This window comes from Epargyreus clarus, unplaced genomic scaffold (genome assembly GCF_041222505.1).
Source record: "Epargyreus clarus isolate Ecla_fem2 unplaced genomic scaffold, WU_Ecla_fem_2.2 ptg000023l, whole genome shotgun sequence".
Lineage (NCBI taxonomy): Eukaryota > Metazoa > Arthropoda > Insecta > Lepidoptera > Hesperiidae > Epargyreus > Epargyreus clarus.
The window spans coordinates 14,882,244-14,902,040 of record NW_027332230.1 but is presented as its reverse complement, the minus strand read 5'-3'; the positions used below and the strand labels follow the sequence as shown (position 1 = coordinate 14,902,040).

The following is a 19,797-nucleotide window of genomic DNA, read 5'->3' as shown; positions in this document are numbered from 1 at the left end:
GGATTTGATCCATAAACAGTTATTACTTAAATTGACAAAGCAAAGGTAGACAAAATAGGCTTTTGCCTGTAAGTAAATTATCATTAACAGTAAAAGTTTTTTAGGAACAGGCACAAATGTAGAGAAGAATTAATTTTAGTAGGAAAATGATTATGTCTAATGTCGTGTGTCGTGTCCATAGATTAGTAAAGATTACTTACTCCTAACAAGAAAATGTACCCAGTTTTGAGAATTGAAACAGTTGCGTAAAAAAGTTTTGCCACGTCTCCGTGCTAAAATGTCCCTAAAATATTTGAAATTATTATTATAAATTATTTAATTATCATGTAAATTACGCAGTATTAGTTATTTATTCTAAAAATGTTTTTATTTGTCAAGAATTCAAAAAAAGAACTTACTATAATAAGCCATTTGCGGTTTCATTCAATTTCAAGGCGGCGAAGTATCTTTACTAATCTATGGCCGTGTCGTATCGTTTCCCGGTCGCATACTCCAAAAACCACCTCGACAGAGCAATCCAAGCACGTGCATAAATGGCACATGGAATTAAACTTATTACAGTAACAACTTAAACTAACTCGCTTCTGTAATTAGTTAAAATTACAATTGTAATTCCATTAACAATTTTGACTTCATTATAATTAATTTACGATTATTACCGACGCCATTTTATTATAAAGTACAAATTATTACGTAAAGTAGTAAAAAGGATTTAAAAAATGTATAATTAATAAAGAATTAATTATTAAAATTTGGCATAATTCGTTTAATATTTTTTTCGTTCGAATTTTTTAAGTACACAATTTAGGTATTTTTCAAACACAGAATATTAAGTCAACAAAAAATAATTCTAAAGTGATACTTCACAAACTGTAAAACGAATGATTTTCTTACAAAAAAAATTACAGAAAAATAGAATCCACTATGGAAAAGTAACTAAAAATGCGACACCATAAAAATAACTTGCTCCTGTATCCCATTACAAAACTTACATGATTCGTAAGAAAGTATTTACAAAAAGTAATTAAATAATATTCTAAAGGTATTCCTACGATCACAATCGTCATCTAGACGCTAATTTTGTGTTTTTCTCTAGACTTTTAGATTGTTAGGTATTAATCAATTTCTTATTTCCCTGTCACCCTATTACCTCAGCAATATTAATTTACTTCATGTAATTACATGAAATGGTCTTATCCTCATAGGAACATTTTGAGGAAATATTCTATACATACTATACAGTATACCGACAAAATCCTACACCTTAAAAATAATGACAGTTATTACAAGTAAATTCTTATTTTTTTCTACAAATTGTTACCGTAACGTAAACACTTATACTTTGAGAATGTATTATTTTACGTTTTGACAATGTTACGTTTGTTTGTAAGCTATGACACATAAATACATTATTTTTACATTACAACCAATTCGAAGTCTGAAAATAAACAGAAGAGGAGAAAAATAAAAATAATATCTTTGTTAAAACGGTTATCACGTTTATAACCGTTATTGACGTGTAAAAAACGAACGTCGGGTGTAAAAACGTCCGATGAAAAATATACTTCAAATAACAATTTCGAAGAACAAATATTTTGGTATATAAAACTTTTATGTCAAAATATATGTTATATTAACTACTCAACCGTTATAATTTTATTGATCGGAATCTTACCATCAAACATTTTTAATCAATTTACAGCAAAATACTCGTATGTTTAAATTATTATAATTACAAGATTTTTTTTACAACCTGGTAACACTAATTTTCGTCTTGTAGCACTTATAATTTGGACGTTTAAGCACATACCCGAGTCTATTTGTATAACATCTTTAGATTTCATCTAGCGTTATAACAATACATCTCCAAAGTACGCAACATTTACATTATTTTACAATTAGTGAGGCTCCTAAACAACTATTTACATTTGAGCGCTCGCAACACATAGTGCGTACTATGACACTTTCGGAAAAGTTTCGAGTCCATGGCAATTTAGTTCCTAGCCAGAGGCGCCGGACCCTCCAGAATACACATCCGTAGCTGCCCTCTGACCAGCCCGGATCACGTTCTGAACTGTCTGCGCTGCGCCCTGGAATATTAGAAGGATTTATCAGTACATTAAATTAAGATGGTAGATACCTTAATAGTTTGATGGTGGCATCGATACACCAATTTTTCATGTAGTAACGCTTTTGTGGTCAATTTTAGATAAAACCGCAATTTAACTTACAAATGTTATTTTTAGCTGAAAGTTCATTCTCATTTGCTAGTTTAATGTCATTGTATAAAAATAGTATGACTATATATATATATGATTATATATATATGACAATTGAAACGATTTATAATCCTAAAAATCTATTACCAAACTATTAAAGTAACATTTTAGGAATCTGTTAAAACATCTATGATATTATTTAAAATTAACGAACCATGTTATTAATAGATAAATAAATACTTTAATAAACGAAAATAAAATTTGGAGTTGTTACTTTTATGATTTACATTATTGTCAGTAAGAATATGAATAAACGGTGATTTTATTATTTATTGTTATTTTGTACGAAAAGTTATGTATATGATAACGACGTTAATTAAAAATAATATTGGCTAATTAACTTACAATTCCTGAAACAAAAACTGAAAATAATTAAGATACAATGTAGAAAGCAAATCGTGTGCTATATTAAAAAAAATAATATAATATATTTTTATCACCAATATTTCATCGTATGCATGAATTTCCTTTATACACAAAAAAATAAAAATAAAGTTATTCTACTTTAGATTTAGTTTAACTAAGTACTATTGCTGCAAACATTATATTCACAATTGATATATATTAATAATTATTATAATATCTGTTTTCGTATCCTAAATGAACCACTACTTGCCTGTATAGCGGCTCCTAAGAACTGTGAAAACGCTCTAGTGACGTTTATAGCCGCTGAGACGAGCTGGCCTCGTCCTGGGGCCTGTTCTGCTGCTACTGCCCTTGGAGGTTCCAGGGGTATCTACCACAAAACACATTCAATAATAACCAAATAAATTTCGTTACTAATTATAACGATAACGTTAAGCTAGTCGTACAGCAAATCGTTTTAATATTATAACGAATATCGTTATTTGTTATAAAGATAAAAAGCTACTTATTTAGCGTTATTGCTAATAACGCATCATTAAAATATAATTCTTAGTTTATTATTATTTTGTAAAGGTGCAGGAGGCTTAGCATAAGAAGTGTGCGATGGAAATTTAGTGGAAACGTGATGAAGGGAAAACATATAGTGGAAAATGAATAAGTAGAAAATATACACATAAAATTACATACACCGTTAATAAAATATACCTCCACATATTTTTACATGTAAATTGATTTGTTAATCGTTAAAGATTAGGGAGTGGAGTTTTGCATGTTAATGATGTTTTGATATTTTACACTGTAATGTAAAAATGATATTTAAATGTAACTTCTTACATTAATACACATTCATAATAATGAAATTATTTATATGCTTATCATAAAAACATAATATATTCTAAAATATATTCATTTTGTATGTGTGTGTAAGTACTTATTATGGTTATTTTTTTCTAGTTAAATATTTGTAACGAAAGCTTACCAATACCGTTATTATTTTAATTTTACAAATAATTACATACCAATTAATTGAATTAACAGATGCTTTATTATTTATAATTCAACAATTAATATTTTTTTGTTAATATTAATATTATATTGCCAAGTAAATATTATTTTAAAATTAATTTTCTGTTAAAAGGCAAGCTTTTAGTTTCTTGTACTCTATACATTACATATAGAACAGTTTAGCCAATTTACATATGAATTATTACTCACCAAAACTAAGAAAACACACACACTAATGTATTTACAACATACACACATTGATTGTTCATTCTATTTTACACTTGTGAGATAAGATTAAGCCTTGTTTTTTCACTGAAATCATCATTCTTTCACTGAAAGTGTGTACCTAAGAAATGTACCTACTATGTAATTAATTCATATACTTGTACATATCGTTGTTACGAACTCCTGAGTGTAGATACACTTTGAGTCAGTATATATAAGTGTTTCATATATGTTGCCTCAAAGTAAAATTAATCCTAAAAATGCTTACCTAACCTAACCTATCCCAGAGTATGATCAGACCCACAATAGGATGTATGAAAGGCTTAATAATACCCACATTTATTTACTAATTACCACAAAAATAAACAAATATCCACAAAAATACACAAATTGTCACGGCACACCTCAAAAAGTCTTAAAATTATTTATATACAAATTGTATTTGTTATTTACATTTGCAATCAATCGTAATGATCACGTACGTGTATTTAAATTAATGTTAATAAATATGTGCTGGGTATTGATGTAGGAGTGTATCATACACTGTCATGAGGGTATTAAAGGGTTTGTGTTTAATACGCAAGTTCCGTTTTAATGTCTTATCAATTCCATTAGGACTTGTTTTATTATTTTTTTCTATATGCTAATAACCACTTCTTTATTTCAGCTGGTATTTATAATACTTGTGGAATGTCTCACTTAAGTTAAATAGTAACTCACTTTAGCACTTATTTGCCATAGTTTAACTTAATTCCACATTAAAAACTTCCCTTAATCTATTCAAAATTTTTGGATTTAACTATAATTTATCTTCATTTTCATTAAATTTGTAATTTTAAAATAATGGTTATAATATTATTACACAAATGACATGAGAAAAATATTTTTACGTAATAAAATAATATATTAAACACTTATAATAAAATAATGAATAATTCGAATCTTTATTCATAAAACGCAACGATATACGGCACAAAATTGATGTTTTTATTTACAAGCCATTGAAGCCAATTTTTAATAAATAAGTTCTTAAGAAAACAATAATTATTCTATAACCAAAAATATTACACTAAAGCAAAGGAACCTAACGTTTCGCAACCTCTGACCCAACCCTTCAATCGGTAAAAAGTAAAGTATATGTATATACAATCAGTTGTCTATAATACTATTTTTTGCATTTTATTTTATTTTTCTAGATTGACTTTCAAATTATGTAAGTATGTCGTGTTAAGGTTGTGAGGTTTCATTTAGTTATCATTAAGTCAACGAATCTTATTTACAAATCCTATTCTTCACATACTGTACAATTAACATTTATTTCTAGAAGACTTAGATTAAATAGGTTAAAAACTTTTTACAACCAAATGACGAATAATTTAATTATTACATTCCTAATCCTTTCAACAATTACGTTCAATAATTGGATGGGATTCGTTGTATTTAATCTAAGTCCTAATCCGTCACCTCAACCCCAATCACATAATTTAAGCAAAAGTGATGAGAAACCCACTCTGTTTGACGCCGGCCGGTCGTCAGCGTTGCCGACGAACGGGCCAGAGCCAAACCAATTGACCCTGGAACTCGTCGTTGGTGACGGCGATGGAGAAGGCCTGGCCGACGACGTTGGCCTCCTGTTCGGCCTGGGTTCACCAGAACCTGGCGCGGTGTCCCTCCATTGCTGCCACAACCAAGCGAGGCCATCGAGGATCGGCCTACGCGGCGCCGGCGGCGGGGGAGGCGGCGGCGGCGTCGTCGTCCTTCTCGCCTTCGGTGTCACTACCACTTGGTTCAGTAAAGCCTACGAGGTTATAGTTATGTCTAAAATAGTACTATAAGATGAAGTTATTAATGATGATAATAAATAATAGATAATTGGCATTAAATTAAAGTAAGAATTTATGAGTTAAAATAGTATGAAAACTGTGTAGGTAAATGTAGAGAATGGTGACAGTCACAGTAAATGTTAAGCGAAGACTAAAAGTTATATCTGCGTTGTGAGATGTGATTGTTACGTTAACCTCCCAAATGTTTGTTTGACGATTATTTTAGAGAAAATAAGAAAAGTTAGAACTAACAGACAATCGAAGTTGCTCATCCAAAGAACTTGCCGTGGTTGGACCGAAACCTTGCTCCTTTAGCAACGCCGCAAGCAACGCGTCGTTGCTGTTGCCGTACTCTGTGCTCAGCGATATGGACGACTTGGTCGCTTCTGACACCATGCCAGTCGGGTTTGCTTGTTGGATCAGCTTCTGAAGCGCTTCGTCCGATGATTGGCCTGGAATCACAAAATAGAATATTATGAACAACTATTTTACCATTTTATTTTAATCTGTAACGCCTTTCATATCGTAAGTTTAGGTTAAATTGACAAAAGTTTTTTTTTTTTTTTTTTATAAGATAGGAGTTGCAGACGAGCATGCAGTCCACCTGATAGTAATTGGCTACTGCCGCCCATGGACATCTGTAATCAACCCCAGATAGGATCAAAAATTCCTACCTGAGGTCGACAACAGATGCGCCGCTACCCCTGAGGACTAAGTTGGAACGCCTCGGAAAAGTATGTCTCCCTTACTACACCCTTCAAAACGGAACACAGCAGCGCTTAACACTGCTGTTATTAGGCAGAAATAGGTGTGGCGGTGGTGCCGCCGGAGCCGAACCTCAAAGGGTTCTTCCACCTTTAATATAAAAAATACTAAAAAAATATATTATTATACATTTATAATAATATTAAGTTACTTGTAATTTAAATATTTGTACACTAGAAAATATAAATCTATTGGAATGTCTTACCTGTGAGAGCGAGTTTATTTTTTTGGGTCGTGATATCCTGTGCATCTTGCAGTTGTTTTAGCGTTTGTAACAATTTAGCGTCGTCTTGTACATTCCTTAAGTCATCCTTTACAGCAATCTTTGCACCAAAAGGTTTAACTGTAGTTGGTGCTGCTATCGTACTTGCTGTTTGCCTATCAACACTGGGACTGGTACTAGGTCTCTGTGTTAAAGAATCGAAAGGTTCATTTAAAGGAGATGGTTTCTCAAGCAGATTTGACAAAAGTTTCAAATCTTCATTTATTACAGGAGGTATATGGGGACTCACGTTAGTGGTTGGGAGTGTTGGAATATTAAATTTGGACGGGTCTTGGCCCGTCGCCTTCAAAAGGGCCTGCAAAAGTTTGGTGTCCTCTTCGAATTGTTTTATGTCGTCTTCTATAGAGCGCGTGCTTTGTGTAGGAGGTGTTGTTGTCGGACGTGTTGTTGTCTGACGCGTAGTTGTGGGACGCATAGTTGTAGTTGTAGTGACAGTAGTAGTCGGGCGGGTTGTTGTTGAACTTACAGCTCCAGTTTGTATCTCATTTAAACTTCTTTCAACAGCTAGGGCTATAATACGATTAGCTAGCGCAGCTTCAGGGTCTTCAGCCTTAGTGTTTGTATTAAGCACAGATTTCTGAAACATGAAGCATTTTTTTATGATATTATATTTTATTTTGTTGATGTATTACTTATTTTAAATAAAAAGCAAAATAGTGCTTACCAAGTTTTGTAGGAATACCAAATCCTCTTCAACTGAAAATGTGGATGTACTGGGAATTTCAGTAGTAAATCTTGTACGTCCTATATTTTGCGGTGATATTGTATTTCTCGGGGTAGTACTAATTATATTTGCATTAATCGGCGGGAATGTAGTAGATATTCCAAATACTTCAGTAGTTGTGCTGGTGGGCTGCGACTGAAACGTAGTTGCGATAGTAGCAGTTCTAGGCGTTGAAGTAGTAAACACCGGAGATGGTAAAGTCGTATATACCGGTCGAATATTAAGAGGAGATGTTGGATTAGATTCCACTGATGTAGATAATGGATTCGATGAGATTCTGACGTTCGAAGTAATTCCAGATATAACAGGCAAATTAAAGCTCTGAGGATTTTGGCCAGTGGCTTGTAGTAATGACTGAAGAAGCTTGGCGTCTTCTTGTAATTTTCTAATGTCGTCGTTTATTGACGGTGTTGTAGTTCTGGTAGTAGCAGGAGTAGTTGCGGGAGTAGTAGTGGTAGGCCTTGGAGTTGTTGTAGTAGTAGTAGGGTTAGTTATTGTTACTGTAGTAGCGGCTTTAATGTTATCTAATGATGGCAAATTTAACTCTGCTGGATTGCGACCTGTGGCTTGCAATAAAGCTTTAAGCAATTTAGTATCTTCCTCAAACTGCCGAATGTCATCCTCAATAGACCGAAGCGTAGTAGTTTGTCCAGAATTTGGAACTTTTAGTACATTCACCTTTTGACCAGTACCCGATAAAAGTGCTTGTAAGAATTTCATATCATCACTTACTTGACCAACTTGGTTACCACTATTCTGTAAATTTAAATTTTTGGGGTTACGACCAACATCTTGTAATAAAGATTGCAGGAGCTCGGCATCTTTTTGATAATTATTTGCGCCATTAGTTGTACTAGGTACAAAGGTAGTGGTCAAAAATGCTGTTGTTGGTACTTCTGAAGTCGTCGACATCGTAAGCGTGGACGTTGCAATTACTGGAATCGTGGTTTGCACGGTAGTTGTTGGTGGCATTGTAGTTGTTGTTGTTTGTGCTGTAGTTGTACTGGTAGTAGTAGTTGTTGCAACTGTAGTTGTAGTAGGTGGAACTGTTGTTGCAACAGGTGTCGTTGGGGCTGGAGTCGTTGTTGTTGGAACCGTTGTCGTTGTAATCGGTGCTTGCGTTGTTGTAGTAGTTTCTGTTGTAGGAGCAAGCGTCGTAACTCTCGTAGTGGTTGTTGAAGCAACACTCTCAGTAGTTAATGTAAATGTATCCGTTGTTGTAGATACGTCGTTCATCAACATAGTAATTGTGGGTTGCGTATTAGCATTTTCTGTATTTGATTCAAATGGTGTTGCCGCATTGGCTTGAGTAGTTGTAGTAGGATCATTAAAGGTTTCTAATCTTGTTTGAATTTGAGGACTTTGAGTATTGCTCTCTGTAACGGTTGTCTGAGCTTCGTTCGTTGTACTTGTTTGAGGCATTTTAGTGGAAGCTAGCTTTAGTACGTTTGATTCTTGTGATGTTACTGTTACTTCATCGATTGGTATAAATTTAAAAACTGTATTTCCACTTCCATCACTGGGTTTTTCCGTTCGAATTTGTTTTGTCTGTAATGTATTCAAATATATCTAAATAATATTTACACAAAATTATTGTTACAAGCGATAGATTTTGTATTCAAAGTATAATAACCATCTCAAACAGAACCTTCACCACTTACCTTGTTCAAAATTATTTTAAATGTAGAGTTTAATATTCATGCATTTTTTTCATATTTTGAAAAAATTAAAAACTTGATAAATAACGTTACGAATGAATAAGTTAGTCTATAATTTTAGAATAATTAGATATATTATCAATGTCAGTTATGAATATCACGACGTAAATAATTATTATACCTCCGGATCGATATCCAGTGTTAATATTCTCGGTTCGCGAGTAGAACTTGTCATTGAAGATATGACCATCTCCTCTTTAGTGGCTGAAGATATACTATTAAGCAAAATCTCATCAACAGAAGGTAGCATTGTAGTTGTGCGTAAACTCAAAACATGCGATGCAGTGCTTTTTTCAGCAGGCGGCCTATTTGTGGCAGTAGTTATACCCATTAAACTGCTATCTTTTATATTAAGTGCCGATGAGGATATCTGCAATTACGAAATAAAAGGTTATGACTTGCAATGTTAATACCAAGCGTTATGGTGCTAGAGGCATGCAAAGCTTACCAAAAACCACCCACCCCATTCCTCATGTGCACAACCTATAGTTGTAAACTACACTAATAGAAACTGAAGCCCCAAGCACAGCTTTCAAGCTAAACAACTTAAAGTCAATACCATCATTTGCAGGTTATTTACAATGTCGGTGGTTAATTGATTTTCCGTTCCGTTATTTGTGGTGTCTGTGGATGTCACAGTATTAGTGGATACTCGGATGGGGTTAGACCGCGGTCTGACAATGGCCGGAATGTTATGGATGGGGCTGTATGGATTTCTTAGACTCCATGGACTGATTGGTAGTACGTCAATTTTTTGCATGATTCGTGGCACTCGAGTTCCATTTGGGAACTTTCGTATTACTGTGTTATTTGGTAGTACGCCATAAATGATGTACGGGCTTGCTTCTGTTAATGATTCCAGTACATTATCGTTAGGATCTTTACGTACCACTGTATTATTAGGCAGAATTCCAAAAATGACATAATCTTTTTTCGGAATAGATGGCTGAGTGGCGACGTTGATTTGGGTATTAACTGTTATTACATCGGTTGACTTTGTTTCATTTATTAGTGTAACTGTAGAAGTATCGATACCTGCTTGAGTCGTGGATTGTAAATCACTTTCAGTAGTAATACTTGCGTCTGTATCATCTACATCTACTGATGTTGTTGTGGTTTCAATATTTTCTGATGTGTTGGCTTCCACCATTTCAGTAGCCATGGGCGTACTAGTTGGTTCATCTGATCTATTTGAAACAGTCGTCTCAGATATGTCTTGAGACCTAAATAGATCGCCGACTGTAGTTGCTTCTGTAGTTACCACCGGTGTAGTGCTAGGAAAAGCGTCAGCTATTTCGCTTGTAGCTTGCAAAGCCGATCTATCGGTATCACTAAGAGTGGTGGACAATGCTACATCTGAAGAAGATTGCGTAATTGTTGACGGTATTATATCAGCAATTATTGTGGTTGTTTGCGGGTTTTCACTTGTTGTGCCTTCAGATGAAATAGTTGTTGTTGAACTTAATACAGAAGAAGGAAGGGTAGAAGTTGTCATAGGAACAGTCGCTACAGTCGTAGTACTCAAGTCAGGAGATTCTGTTGTCAAATTCATTGTATTCATTATTTCAGTCAAACGAGAAGAAAACTGAATGTTTGGTTGGTCAACAATTTCTGTAAGTGGGGCATTTGCTATTTCATTGTTATGTTGTCGTAAAAGATCTTCTATCATTTTTAAAACCCTTGCTTTTTTAGATAAAACCCAAAGTTGTAAAGGTGAAGGCTGACTAGGATATTGAATATTATCAATATCTTCAAAGTTATCTGAAGATAATGTAGACAAAGACAGAGGCAAATTTTGATTCTGACTGCCATTAGAAGTAAAATCTTCTGGTTGGAAATTTGTTAGGAATGGGACAAGTGCAGGTTTATTAGTAGGAGAATTAAGATTATTTGTAGTGGATGTTGTTGCAATACTTGATTGATCAGGATTTGTTAATGTTGAAATGGTTGTCGAATCTGTGTCTGATAATCTAGACGAAGCAGCTGTCTCACTTATTTCGTTAATAGAACTTGTTGCCATCAACATTGGTACTTGTGTTAATGATTCAGAAGTCATCGTGATTCCAGCTGACGTAGTCTGACTGTCGGACAAAGACGTTGTGCTACCCAAATTAGGGCTATTTACAGCTGGCGTGATTTCGCTTGGCGATACTATTACAACTGGTACATTAGAATTTGCCTCAGTGGTATTTACAGTGTTTATATTTGTTACACTTTGGAGGAGATTTTCGCTTTGAAGATTATTCACAGAATTACTATTAATTTCAATATTAGCAGTATCATAAATATCCTCCAAACTGTAAGGTGTAGTATTAAGTATGGAATCTGAGTTGTCAAGATCAGTCGAAAGTTTATCTAAAGCTCTAGGTATTAGTGACTTTAATAACTTGGCCATATCTACAGATATTCTAGATCTACTATCCTCATCCATGTTTTGAATAATATTTTTTATGTTATTCGACAACATGCTAGTTAGTTCTGATGAAACTATTTTATTATTAGCAGATAATAAGAGATCAGATACAGTGTTATATACCGTTGTGGGTCTATCAGTCGGTGGCTGAGTTGGCAGAGGTACTGACGCAGTCGTTATTTTGTCTGTCGGCGATTCGGTATCTGAATATAGCACTTTTATAGCAAAAGGTCTTCTTGCGGATAAGGGAGTTGTAGGAGTCGTAGGAGGGAGAGTAAAAGGTATTGGAGTATTCACAAAAGTCGTTTTCCCTTCTTCAATGTTTAGTGACGGTGTAACACTTTCCCCAACCGACATACTGTTAAACACATTTGGTGTAGTCTGATCAGTGGTTTGTACAGATTTAGTATTCGTGTTTATACTAATCGTCGACAGCGTGTCCTGACTCGGTAAGCCATTGACACTATTTACATTAATGTTGTTACTCACGCCGTTGAGTGTTTGTTTTACATCGTTATTAGAATTTTGTGTTTGCATTACTTCTGTTGTTGTAGAAATTCGAGGTCTGGGTGTGGACGTAAGAATTTCAGCTAAAGCATCAAAAATGGATACTGTAACTGATGGCGAATGATGGGACGCCTCTACGTTCATAACTTGTAATGGTTTCACCAGACTTTCAGATAATCGTAAGTCAGCGGAGGACAGTGTACTTCCTGTCTGTGTAAACGAAATAGCATTCATGTCGGGCCCTAATTGCATTTCTTCTCCCTCTACCTGAAATAAGAAGTAGTCTCACCCATAAAAAAGAAAAATAGTATTGGTGTAAAATGTGAATAAAAGTGTATACCTATATTGATAGGAAAACCCAGAGAGCTAATAGGAATAATTAGAACTCGTGCATAGACCAAAGCCTCTTTATTACTCTTGGAATTAATTCGACAGTAGAATTACAGACATTAGTAGCAGTTTGGAAAATTACAGAAAATTACAGAAAAATGCTAAATAATTATGTATATTAAAACAAGATTTTAGATGTATACAATTTTAATGTTTTTTTTTAATAGTTAGTGTTACTCTATACTATGCTACATTTGTATATTAGTTTGTTAAGTTTATGCGTTAAGATAATTCGTGTATTGACATTTTTTTGCATTATTAATGAACATCTTAACGCAGAAACTACTTTTATATATTTTTAAAGAGACTTAAATTTAAACGAAAAAAATAATAAGCTTTCTTTTATGTTAAAGATATTATGTTTAAATGCAACTTTAAACAAATGATCGTCTCTTTAAAACACTACATTAAAAAATCTTATTTTACAATAGACGGGTGAATGAAATGAGTCGTAATGGATGCAATACGATTATGTTAAGTCTAAATGATGCCATTAACCAGTTCTATGGATGATTCGTGAATGATTGTTGGCACAGTGTTGTTCTGTCTTGACATTTGTTGTGTTGTTACATCGTAAGACTCCTCTCCCTCGAACCACATAGGCTCTTCAACAGATTTTGTCAACTGCTGATCAGTCACGAAGAACTTCAGCCAAGCCTTTAGCAATGAGAAACTTTTGATTATTATCATTCAGATAAATGTGATTAACACAATTTATTATGCCTACATAATTTTGATGAATTAAATTTTATGGTAAGCTGGTGATAAGCATTTTTGTCAATTTTAATCATATTATTTTGTATATTACACGATAATGATTAATTCAAACTACTCAATTAAGAGTAAAGTATAATTATAAGTAAGTATGATTAATAATGACAAATTTAAACAGTGATAATGAAAAGTAATTAAGTGCGATGATGAATAATTAATGAAATAATGTTTGATATACTATTTAATGCCAATTTCATAAAGGGGCTTTGTCGAAATTTCCAATCCTGCAAGAATTTTTGTTCAATAATACTGAAAAATAAATGTGTTCTTTCAAACTAATTTTCAGGCGTTCCAATATATGGTTTAATTTATGTTTAGTATATATTATGAAGTCTTAAATATATTAGTAGGTTCATGTAACTTACAGTAGACGGTGTGACTGTTGGTACAGTGGGTTTGTAAAATGGTTTATCAAGATATGAAGCTCGATATTTGGAACTGAATCTGTTTTTAGGTTTTTCGGGTTCTGGTGTTATCTGTAAAATGTATGGCCAATAAAATCAACATCTCTGCTAAACTCATTAGGAAATTATGTTTATAATATACTGTTTCTGTACTTACGACATTTGTTGACGGCTCTGTTGTTTTCGAAAAAGTATCACTATATTTCCTTAAGCTCTTCTCACGAGATTTTGGTGTAGTAAAGACGATCTCTTCATGATCCTTAGCTTTTGCAGGTTTCCGTCCGTATTTTCTTGTTTGTATGTTCCTGATCGGCGGTGTTGCTCCAGTAATGACTTTTTCTTTTTGTTCAGAAATGTTTTCAGAATTTTTATCGTTATAATGGGCATGATACTTTTGAGTCGTGGACACAACATTTATAACCGGTTTCTTTTCAGTTTCGTCTATTCTATTCACAACTTCGTTGTCCTTGCTATTTTCTTGGGATTCTGTACTAGTCACCGAAATTATAAAGGGATCATTTCCTTTGTTTTTATTGTCTTCCTGTAAATTTACATCTTTCGAAGTGCCACTGAACATTGTTAATATTATTGGCATTTCCGCAGTATTCTCACTTTTCTTTTCTGCAATTACCTCTGCATTCAAATTTTTTGAAGGTTCCACACTAGACGTTATTTCTTTTTTACTTACTTTATTTCGTAATCTAGAATAAAAGGCAGTGCGAGGTAGCGTTCCTCTAGTTTTCGGAGTAACAACAGACGTATTTTGAGATGTATCATTATTAGTTGCTGCAGGAGCTTGTGTAGATAAATTTGGAGCAACAGTAAATTTTCGTGAATAGTATGAAGATCTTGCCAATGGTTTCTTTACAGTACTCGTTGTATCGGCCCTTTTATTTTTCAAACTATTTTCTGATCTAGGTGTTGTAGTCGTAGAAATTTTATTAAATTTCCTACTAAATTTGTATGGTTTTTCTGTATTCAGTAGTGGCGCACTTGTTGATGATGATGTAAAAGAACTTGCTTTCCTGTTACGCGGAGTATAAGTTCCTCGAGGTCGATATTCAGCGGACTTATTTTTAGGCGGTGCTACAGTAGTTTCAGTAACGTTTTCTTGTTTAACCGTAATTTTTTCATTTTCTTCCTCTAAATTTGGTTTACTGCGAAGCTGTAAATTGATTACTGTTAATATATAAAATTTAAAATCACATATATTGACTACCGTACTTGAACACTTTCTACACAACAGTAATTTTAGATATCACTGAAATTATCCAAAAAAAAAACAATGTAAGGGCAGGTAGTAGTTGTTTGTAAAATAAAAGTATTTTTTGTGGAATTTAATTGTAAAAGAAGTTATAATGTTTATTTATTACTAATAATAATTATGTCATGCAGTTAACAGATGAATCCATGCGTTGGATTTGTAATGTGTTACTAAATATTTTTTCATCTTATGAAATTTATGAACATTACCAATGATTGTTTATCTGTGTCCGGATCCGAATGAATGGATTGTGAGGATTGGGGGTAAGTTTTAAAGACTTTTTGTGATGCTCTCACCGACAAAGTCTCGCTGGGTGAAGAGCTTGTTTGTGTCTGAAATTGTTCAATGATAGTTATATGTAAGTATATGCCAATTGCATGATTGTGATACTGGTGTTAAGATTTTTTTACGAATATGATTTAAAATGATGCGTCAATCAAGCGAACAGGCAATCAGATGTTACATGGAACTTGTTTTACTCGTAGTATCCTTAGAAGACATCGTATGATTCTGCGCTTCAAAGCAACTGAACAATTCAGTGTCCAAAGGTAAGTATGTTAAGTGAGTAGACAATGTTAACTTCCAGGGTGTTATAGTGAAAAGTAATAAAACAAAATTGTTTGAATTAGAAAATGATATTAGAGTGATAACAGTATGATAATAATTATGAAAAAAATAAATGTGCCACGTCTAATAAATGCAGAGTCCACGTATACGCACCGCATTTTTAGCCTGGATTAAAGCCTTAAAACTTTCTGGATAGTTATCATCCTCCTTAATTTCCTCCGACACCTTCTTTTTAGGAAGAGCTACAGTAGGCCTAACATTTACCTTTCCCCTAACTAGTGGACGTCTTACTACTTTTGATCCTTTAGTAGTTTTCGGCGGAATTTTTTCAGTAATCTGTTGCACAACATTTTCCACAGTAGCAGATGAAGACGATACAGTGTCAGATTGACTAGTTAATCTTTCTTTTTTCTGACTAGATCCTATTACTTCGTTTAACGTAGCAAGTCCTTCGCCTGTTAAGTTTGAATCTGTATCCGACGGACGTGTTCTATACCTAAGCTTCCGAGAACTCCTCAAATCACCTGACCTCGCAGTAGTCGGTTCTTTACCCAAAAGAGCAGATAAAGTGTTGGTTGTTCCAGATACTTCCAAGTCCGATGACCTTAAATTCCCTCTTGTATTAACACGCCCACGATTCTTTTTTGGTGTTACTGTTTCGACTATAGTTCTACTCGTCGAACTTCTTCTTCTAAACTGATTTGCAGTATTAATGGGTGTATTTTCTTCTTTTGGTACAGTTTTTGATATATCTTCAAAGTTATTGTTAATTATTTCGGCCTTCTCCTCTACTTGTGGAGACGATACTTCAATAGGAGTTGGTGTTGATGGAAGAGTTGCTCGTCGACTGCTTTGCCTGGTTCTGCCACGACTATTGTTATCTCTTACTGTAGAAGTCTCAATATTCACATCGTTCTCTACCGCTCTGCTGCGTGATCGGCTGCTTGTTCTTCTGGAATCGAATCGTTCGTTTCGTGAAGTATAAGTTTGAAGCTGTTCGCTTGGAGATGGTGTTATATCTTTCTCTGGAGGTCGAGTCCTGCTTCTTGTTCGAGGTACATCTCTTGGTGACTCCTCTTTTCTAGCAGTAGTTGGTTCTTCTCGCCGCCTATGGTTTCTTGGTCTAAACGTAGGCTGCACTTCCTCTGCTTTGCTCGTACTGGATGCGCCTCGGCTGTCAGATGATGATAGCCTTCTGCTCGTTCGTGATGTGCCATCCACCTGGAAAAGACAAAATTATTTTAAAATCAAATACTTCTTAATAAAAGGTTGTTTAACGTTAAATTGCAATTGCAATAAGGTAAACTATGTTTGGAGTCTGTAATAATCTATTAATTTCTAGAGACAAGCTTATCTTAAATCGCACGCGCGGAAAATGGGTAATTGCCAGTTCTGAGATAGAAAGCATTATTAGGAGAAGGCTAGCAACATAATATACAAGAATGCGTTCTTATGAAATCTGGAATTACATCTGCTATTGGAACGTTCATACAATGAAAGTGCATTATAACTAACGTTAGACATAGAACAATGCTCGGAACAGAGTAACAGCGGTCAGTGGAACGCATTGAAATATCTGATTCTCGGTGTAATGTAGTTATTACATTATGTATTATAAGCATTATAAGCAGCACTATGCATTTACACAATGTAAAAATGTTTAGGCCGCAAGGCAGTTATTTAGTTGTTTTAGTTGGTAGGCTCATCCCGAATACCCATGTGATCACCTTTACTATTTTAGTTTTCCTTCAAAATACTAGATGAGAACATTAAAAACAAATTAAAATCAATATGAATTTAATTTAGTAATATCTCAGATTGTACTATTTAATATCTCCTATTTATATATCATATTATTAATTACGATCGAACCGTATCTAACCTTGAATAAGCTGACAGGTCGTAAATTATTTCTTTATACTAGACAAGTCAAATGTGTACGTGAACGGGTCGTGTGCGCCAATTTCACACACGATCAAGCCGAAAGTGTGCCGATTCAGCCAGTTAGTTCTGTTGTTGTCGGGCCACAGTTACCGCGAGTTGTATGAGGCTCATACTGCCTACTGCATACTGTTTTAAAATATATTACATACCATATATATTGGTAGCGGATAGTTTCGAAGTACTTTTTACCCTAACTTAAATTTAGGGACCAAAATTGATTGTTTTTTTTTATGTTTCCAAGTATAGTATTAGGTACGAATACTCTTTGTCCCTGTAGTTCCGGGACCAGAATAGGGCTACGGTATCCTCTGCCTGTCGTAAGAGGCCAGAGGTCCTAACCGCCCGGCTAGCGACCCCGGGAAGAACCGTATGTGTGACCGCATACCGTCGTACGCTCCACAAGGAGTGGCGAGCTTCATGATCGGGCGGAGCCCGACGGGGCAACGCGCTAAGAGGACTCCGGTTGCGTTCTTTTGGAGATCCCGGAGTACTCTAGGCAGCGCGGAAGACGGTGACCGGGGGGGTTTTAGTGCGGTAAAAGTCCCGCATAACCCGTCGTCGCTCCCACGGGTTAGACGGGCGTCGAGTACCTTTTGAAGGTTTTCCCTTCGTAAAAAAAAAATAGGTACGAATACTCTTAATTCATTAAATATATAGCAATCGAAATTACATTTACATTATATGTAAATATGTAAGATCCTCAAAAGGCTTAACTCAATATGTATTCGTGTATAATTTCATATTCGTATGTGGTTAGAATTTCGTCTTAAATCAAGTCAATTGAAAATCTTATATCGTAAAAATCTGTTGACTACGTTAAATGTAAGCAATTGTTATTATTGCAGGTGTATTTTTTGCTTACTTATTATCGCTAATTTAATGGCCTCTCGAGACAAATGTTACTGGCCAATGTAATGCGAGCTGTAATGTCAAATTGTGGTTATTTAAGAAGCGTATAATGTCACAATTATTATCAGCACAAATGTAATAGTAATATAAATTATTTATTCGCGTGTTGTAGGCAATGACATTTTATACTATCTATGGCTGTAGGTAGATATGTGTGATACATACATAGAGTTTATCAAAATACAATTTACTGTTTCGCGTCTTTCACTTACTCCCGATTAATTTATAATATAATTGTACACTTGTAAAGTTTTAAGTACATACGTTTTTTTTAAAGTCTGTAGTTATATATATATAGAATATTATCATACTGTCATTTTTATACGTAGGTATCGATCTAGAACACAACTTACTAAAGTAAGTTGCGTAACTCTACAGACCCGCTTCATTTCCATAACTAGCTGAAAGTACCGATCACTTCAAAAATAAGCTTCAAATAAAAAAAAAAGTAATCATATTGCTTAATCTGAGCTGTAGGCTAGGAAACATTTATCATTCGAAACATTAATTTGACCTCTGAAAACATAAAAAAGATTATCTAATTATCAATTACAGTCATTATTGCGAGAACGTTATCAGATTATGTTAAAATAGATCAAATTGCCGACAAGGAACAATATAGTGCAATCTTAGTATCGGCCTTGCCTCTGTAAGGGTATATACACAAGGATTAGAACTGACTTAAGGCTATATACAAAATGCATCGCTGGCAACAGCTTGCGACAGTCAGCGATCGTGGCGCAGCTGCTACCGATTGTCGCCGCCTGTTGTTAGCGACTGCGTGTGTACAAACTGCGTTGGCAGTCGAAGGCGCGGGCTGTCGCTCGTATTATACATATATTAACTCCTTTACAGTAATCTTCACGTTATTAACATTAAATATGATAAAAGTATTGCAATGTAGAAAACACTACACTACACTAAACTGAAACCAACTAACGAGTGTACGATTTTAGACTAAAATTATCTTGAAGTCGATCAAAGTATATCAATCCTCTAAAGTATTCCCCCCGAAAAAAATTACCATCAACAGCGGATGATTCTTATAAACGACCAGAAATACTAATTTTTTAAAGTTTTTTTTAAAGTCGTGTAAACATACCTCTGTTACTTTGTTGTTATATAAAATTGTCAATACGTATGTATACAGCTTAACGGCACTAAAGTTATAAACCTAGATATATAGTGTACTATACGGTCATGGGCCAACAGTCGGAACTAGGTCGTGACCACTGGAACCTTTCGTAGACAAATTGAACGAAGGCCGTTAAAAGTTATATTTTTCATATTTGCTTTATTTACACTATGCCTACTTAACGGTACAAATGCCTACGTCTGAGAAATCAATTCCCACTTCTCACAACCTTTAAACAAGTGACACTTCATTCTAAATGTTGAAATTTCATTTTACATTAAAACTCATGAATGCACTTTAAA

At 34.3% G+C, this 19,797-nt stretch overlaps 1 protein-coding gene across 13 annotated transcripts in view; it reads right to left on the bottom strand.

The window, feature by feature from the left end:
* Window positions 1-680: 680 nt before the first annotated feature.
* LOC140751561 (uncharacterized) overlaps window positions 681-19,797 on the bottom strand; it is a 118,687-nt gene continuing 99,570 nt past the window's right edge. For 3 of the 13 annotated variants that reach the window (XM_073085475.1, XM_073085473.1, XM_073085474.1), the window contains exons 4-16: window positions 15,661-16,728; window positions 15,150-15,272; window positions 13,834-14,841; window positions 13,638-13,748; window positions 9,748-12,375; window positions 9,310-9,558; window positions 7,411-9,018; window positions 6,976-7,323; window positions 6,669-6,870; window positions 5,951-6,150; window positions 5,386-5,673; window positions 2,896-3,015; window positions 681-2,090 (exon numbers count right to left, since the gene is read on the bottom strand). In XM_073085475.1, coding sequence (XP_072941576.1) covers window positions 2,001-2,090; window positions 2,896-3,015; window positions 5,386-5,673; window positions 5,951-6,150; window positions 6,669-6,870; window positions 6,976-7,323; window positions 7,411-9,018; window positions 9,310-9,558; window positions 9,748-12,375; window positions 13,638-13,748; window positions 13,834-14,841; window positions 15,150-15,272; window positions 15,661-16,728 — 8,043 coding nt within the window. In that variant the 3' untranslated portion in view covers window positions 681-2,000. The remainder of the gene's footprint in view (window positions 2,091-2,895; window positions 3,016-5,385; window positions 5,674-5,950; window positions 6,151-6,668; window positions 6,871-6,975; window positions 7,324-7,410; window positions 9,019-9,309; window positions 9,559-9,747; window positions 12,376-13,637; window positions 13,749-13,833; window positions 14,842-15,149; window positions 15,273-15,660; window positions 16,729-19,797) is intronic. The other 10 variants (XM_073085483.1, XM_073085476.1, XM_073085484.1 and 7 more) reach the window with 10 other exon arrangements.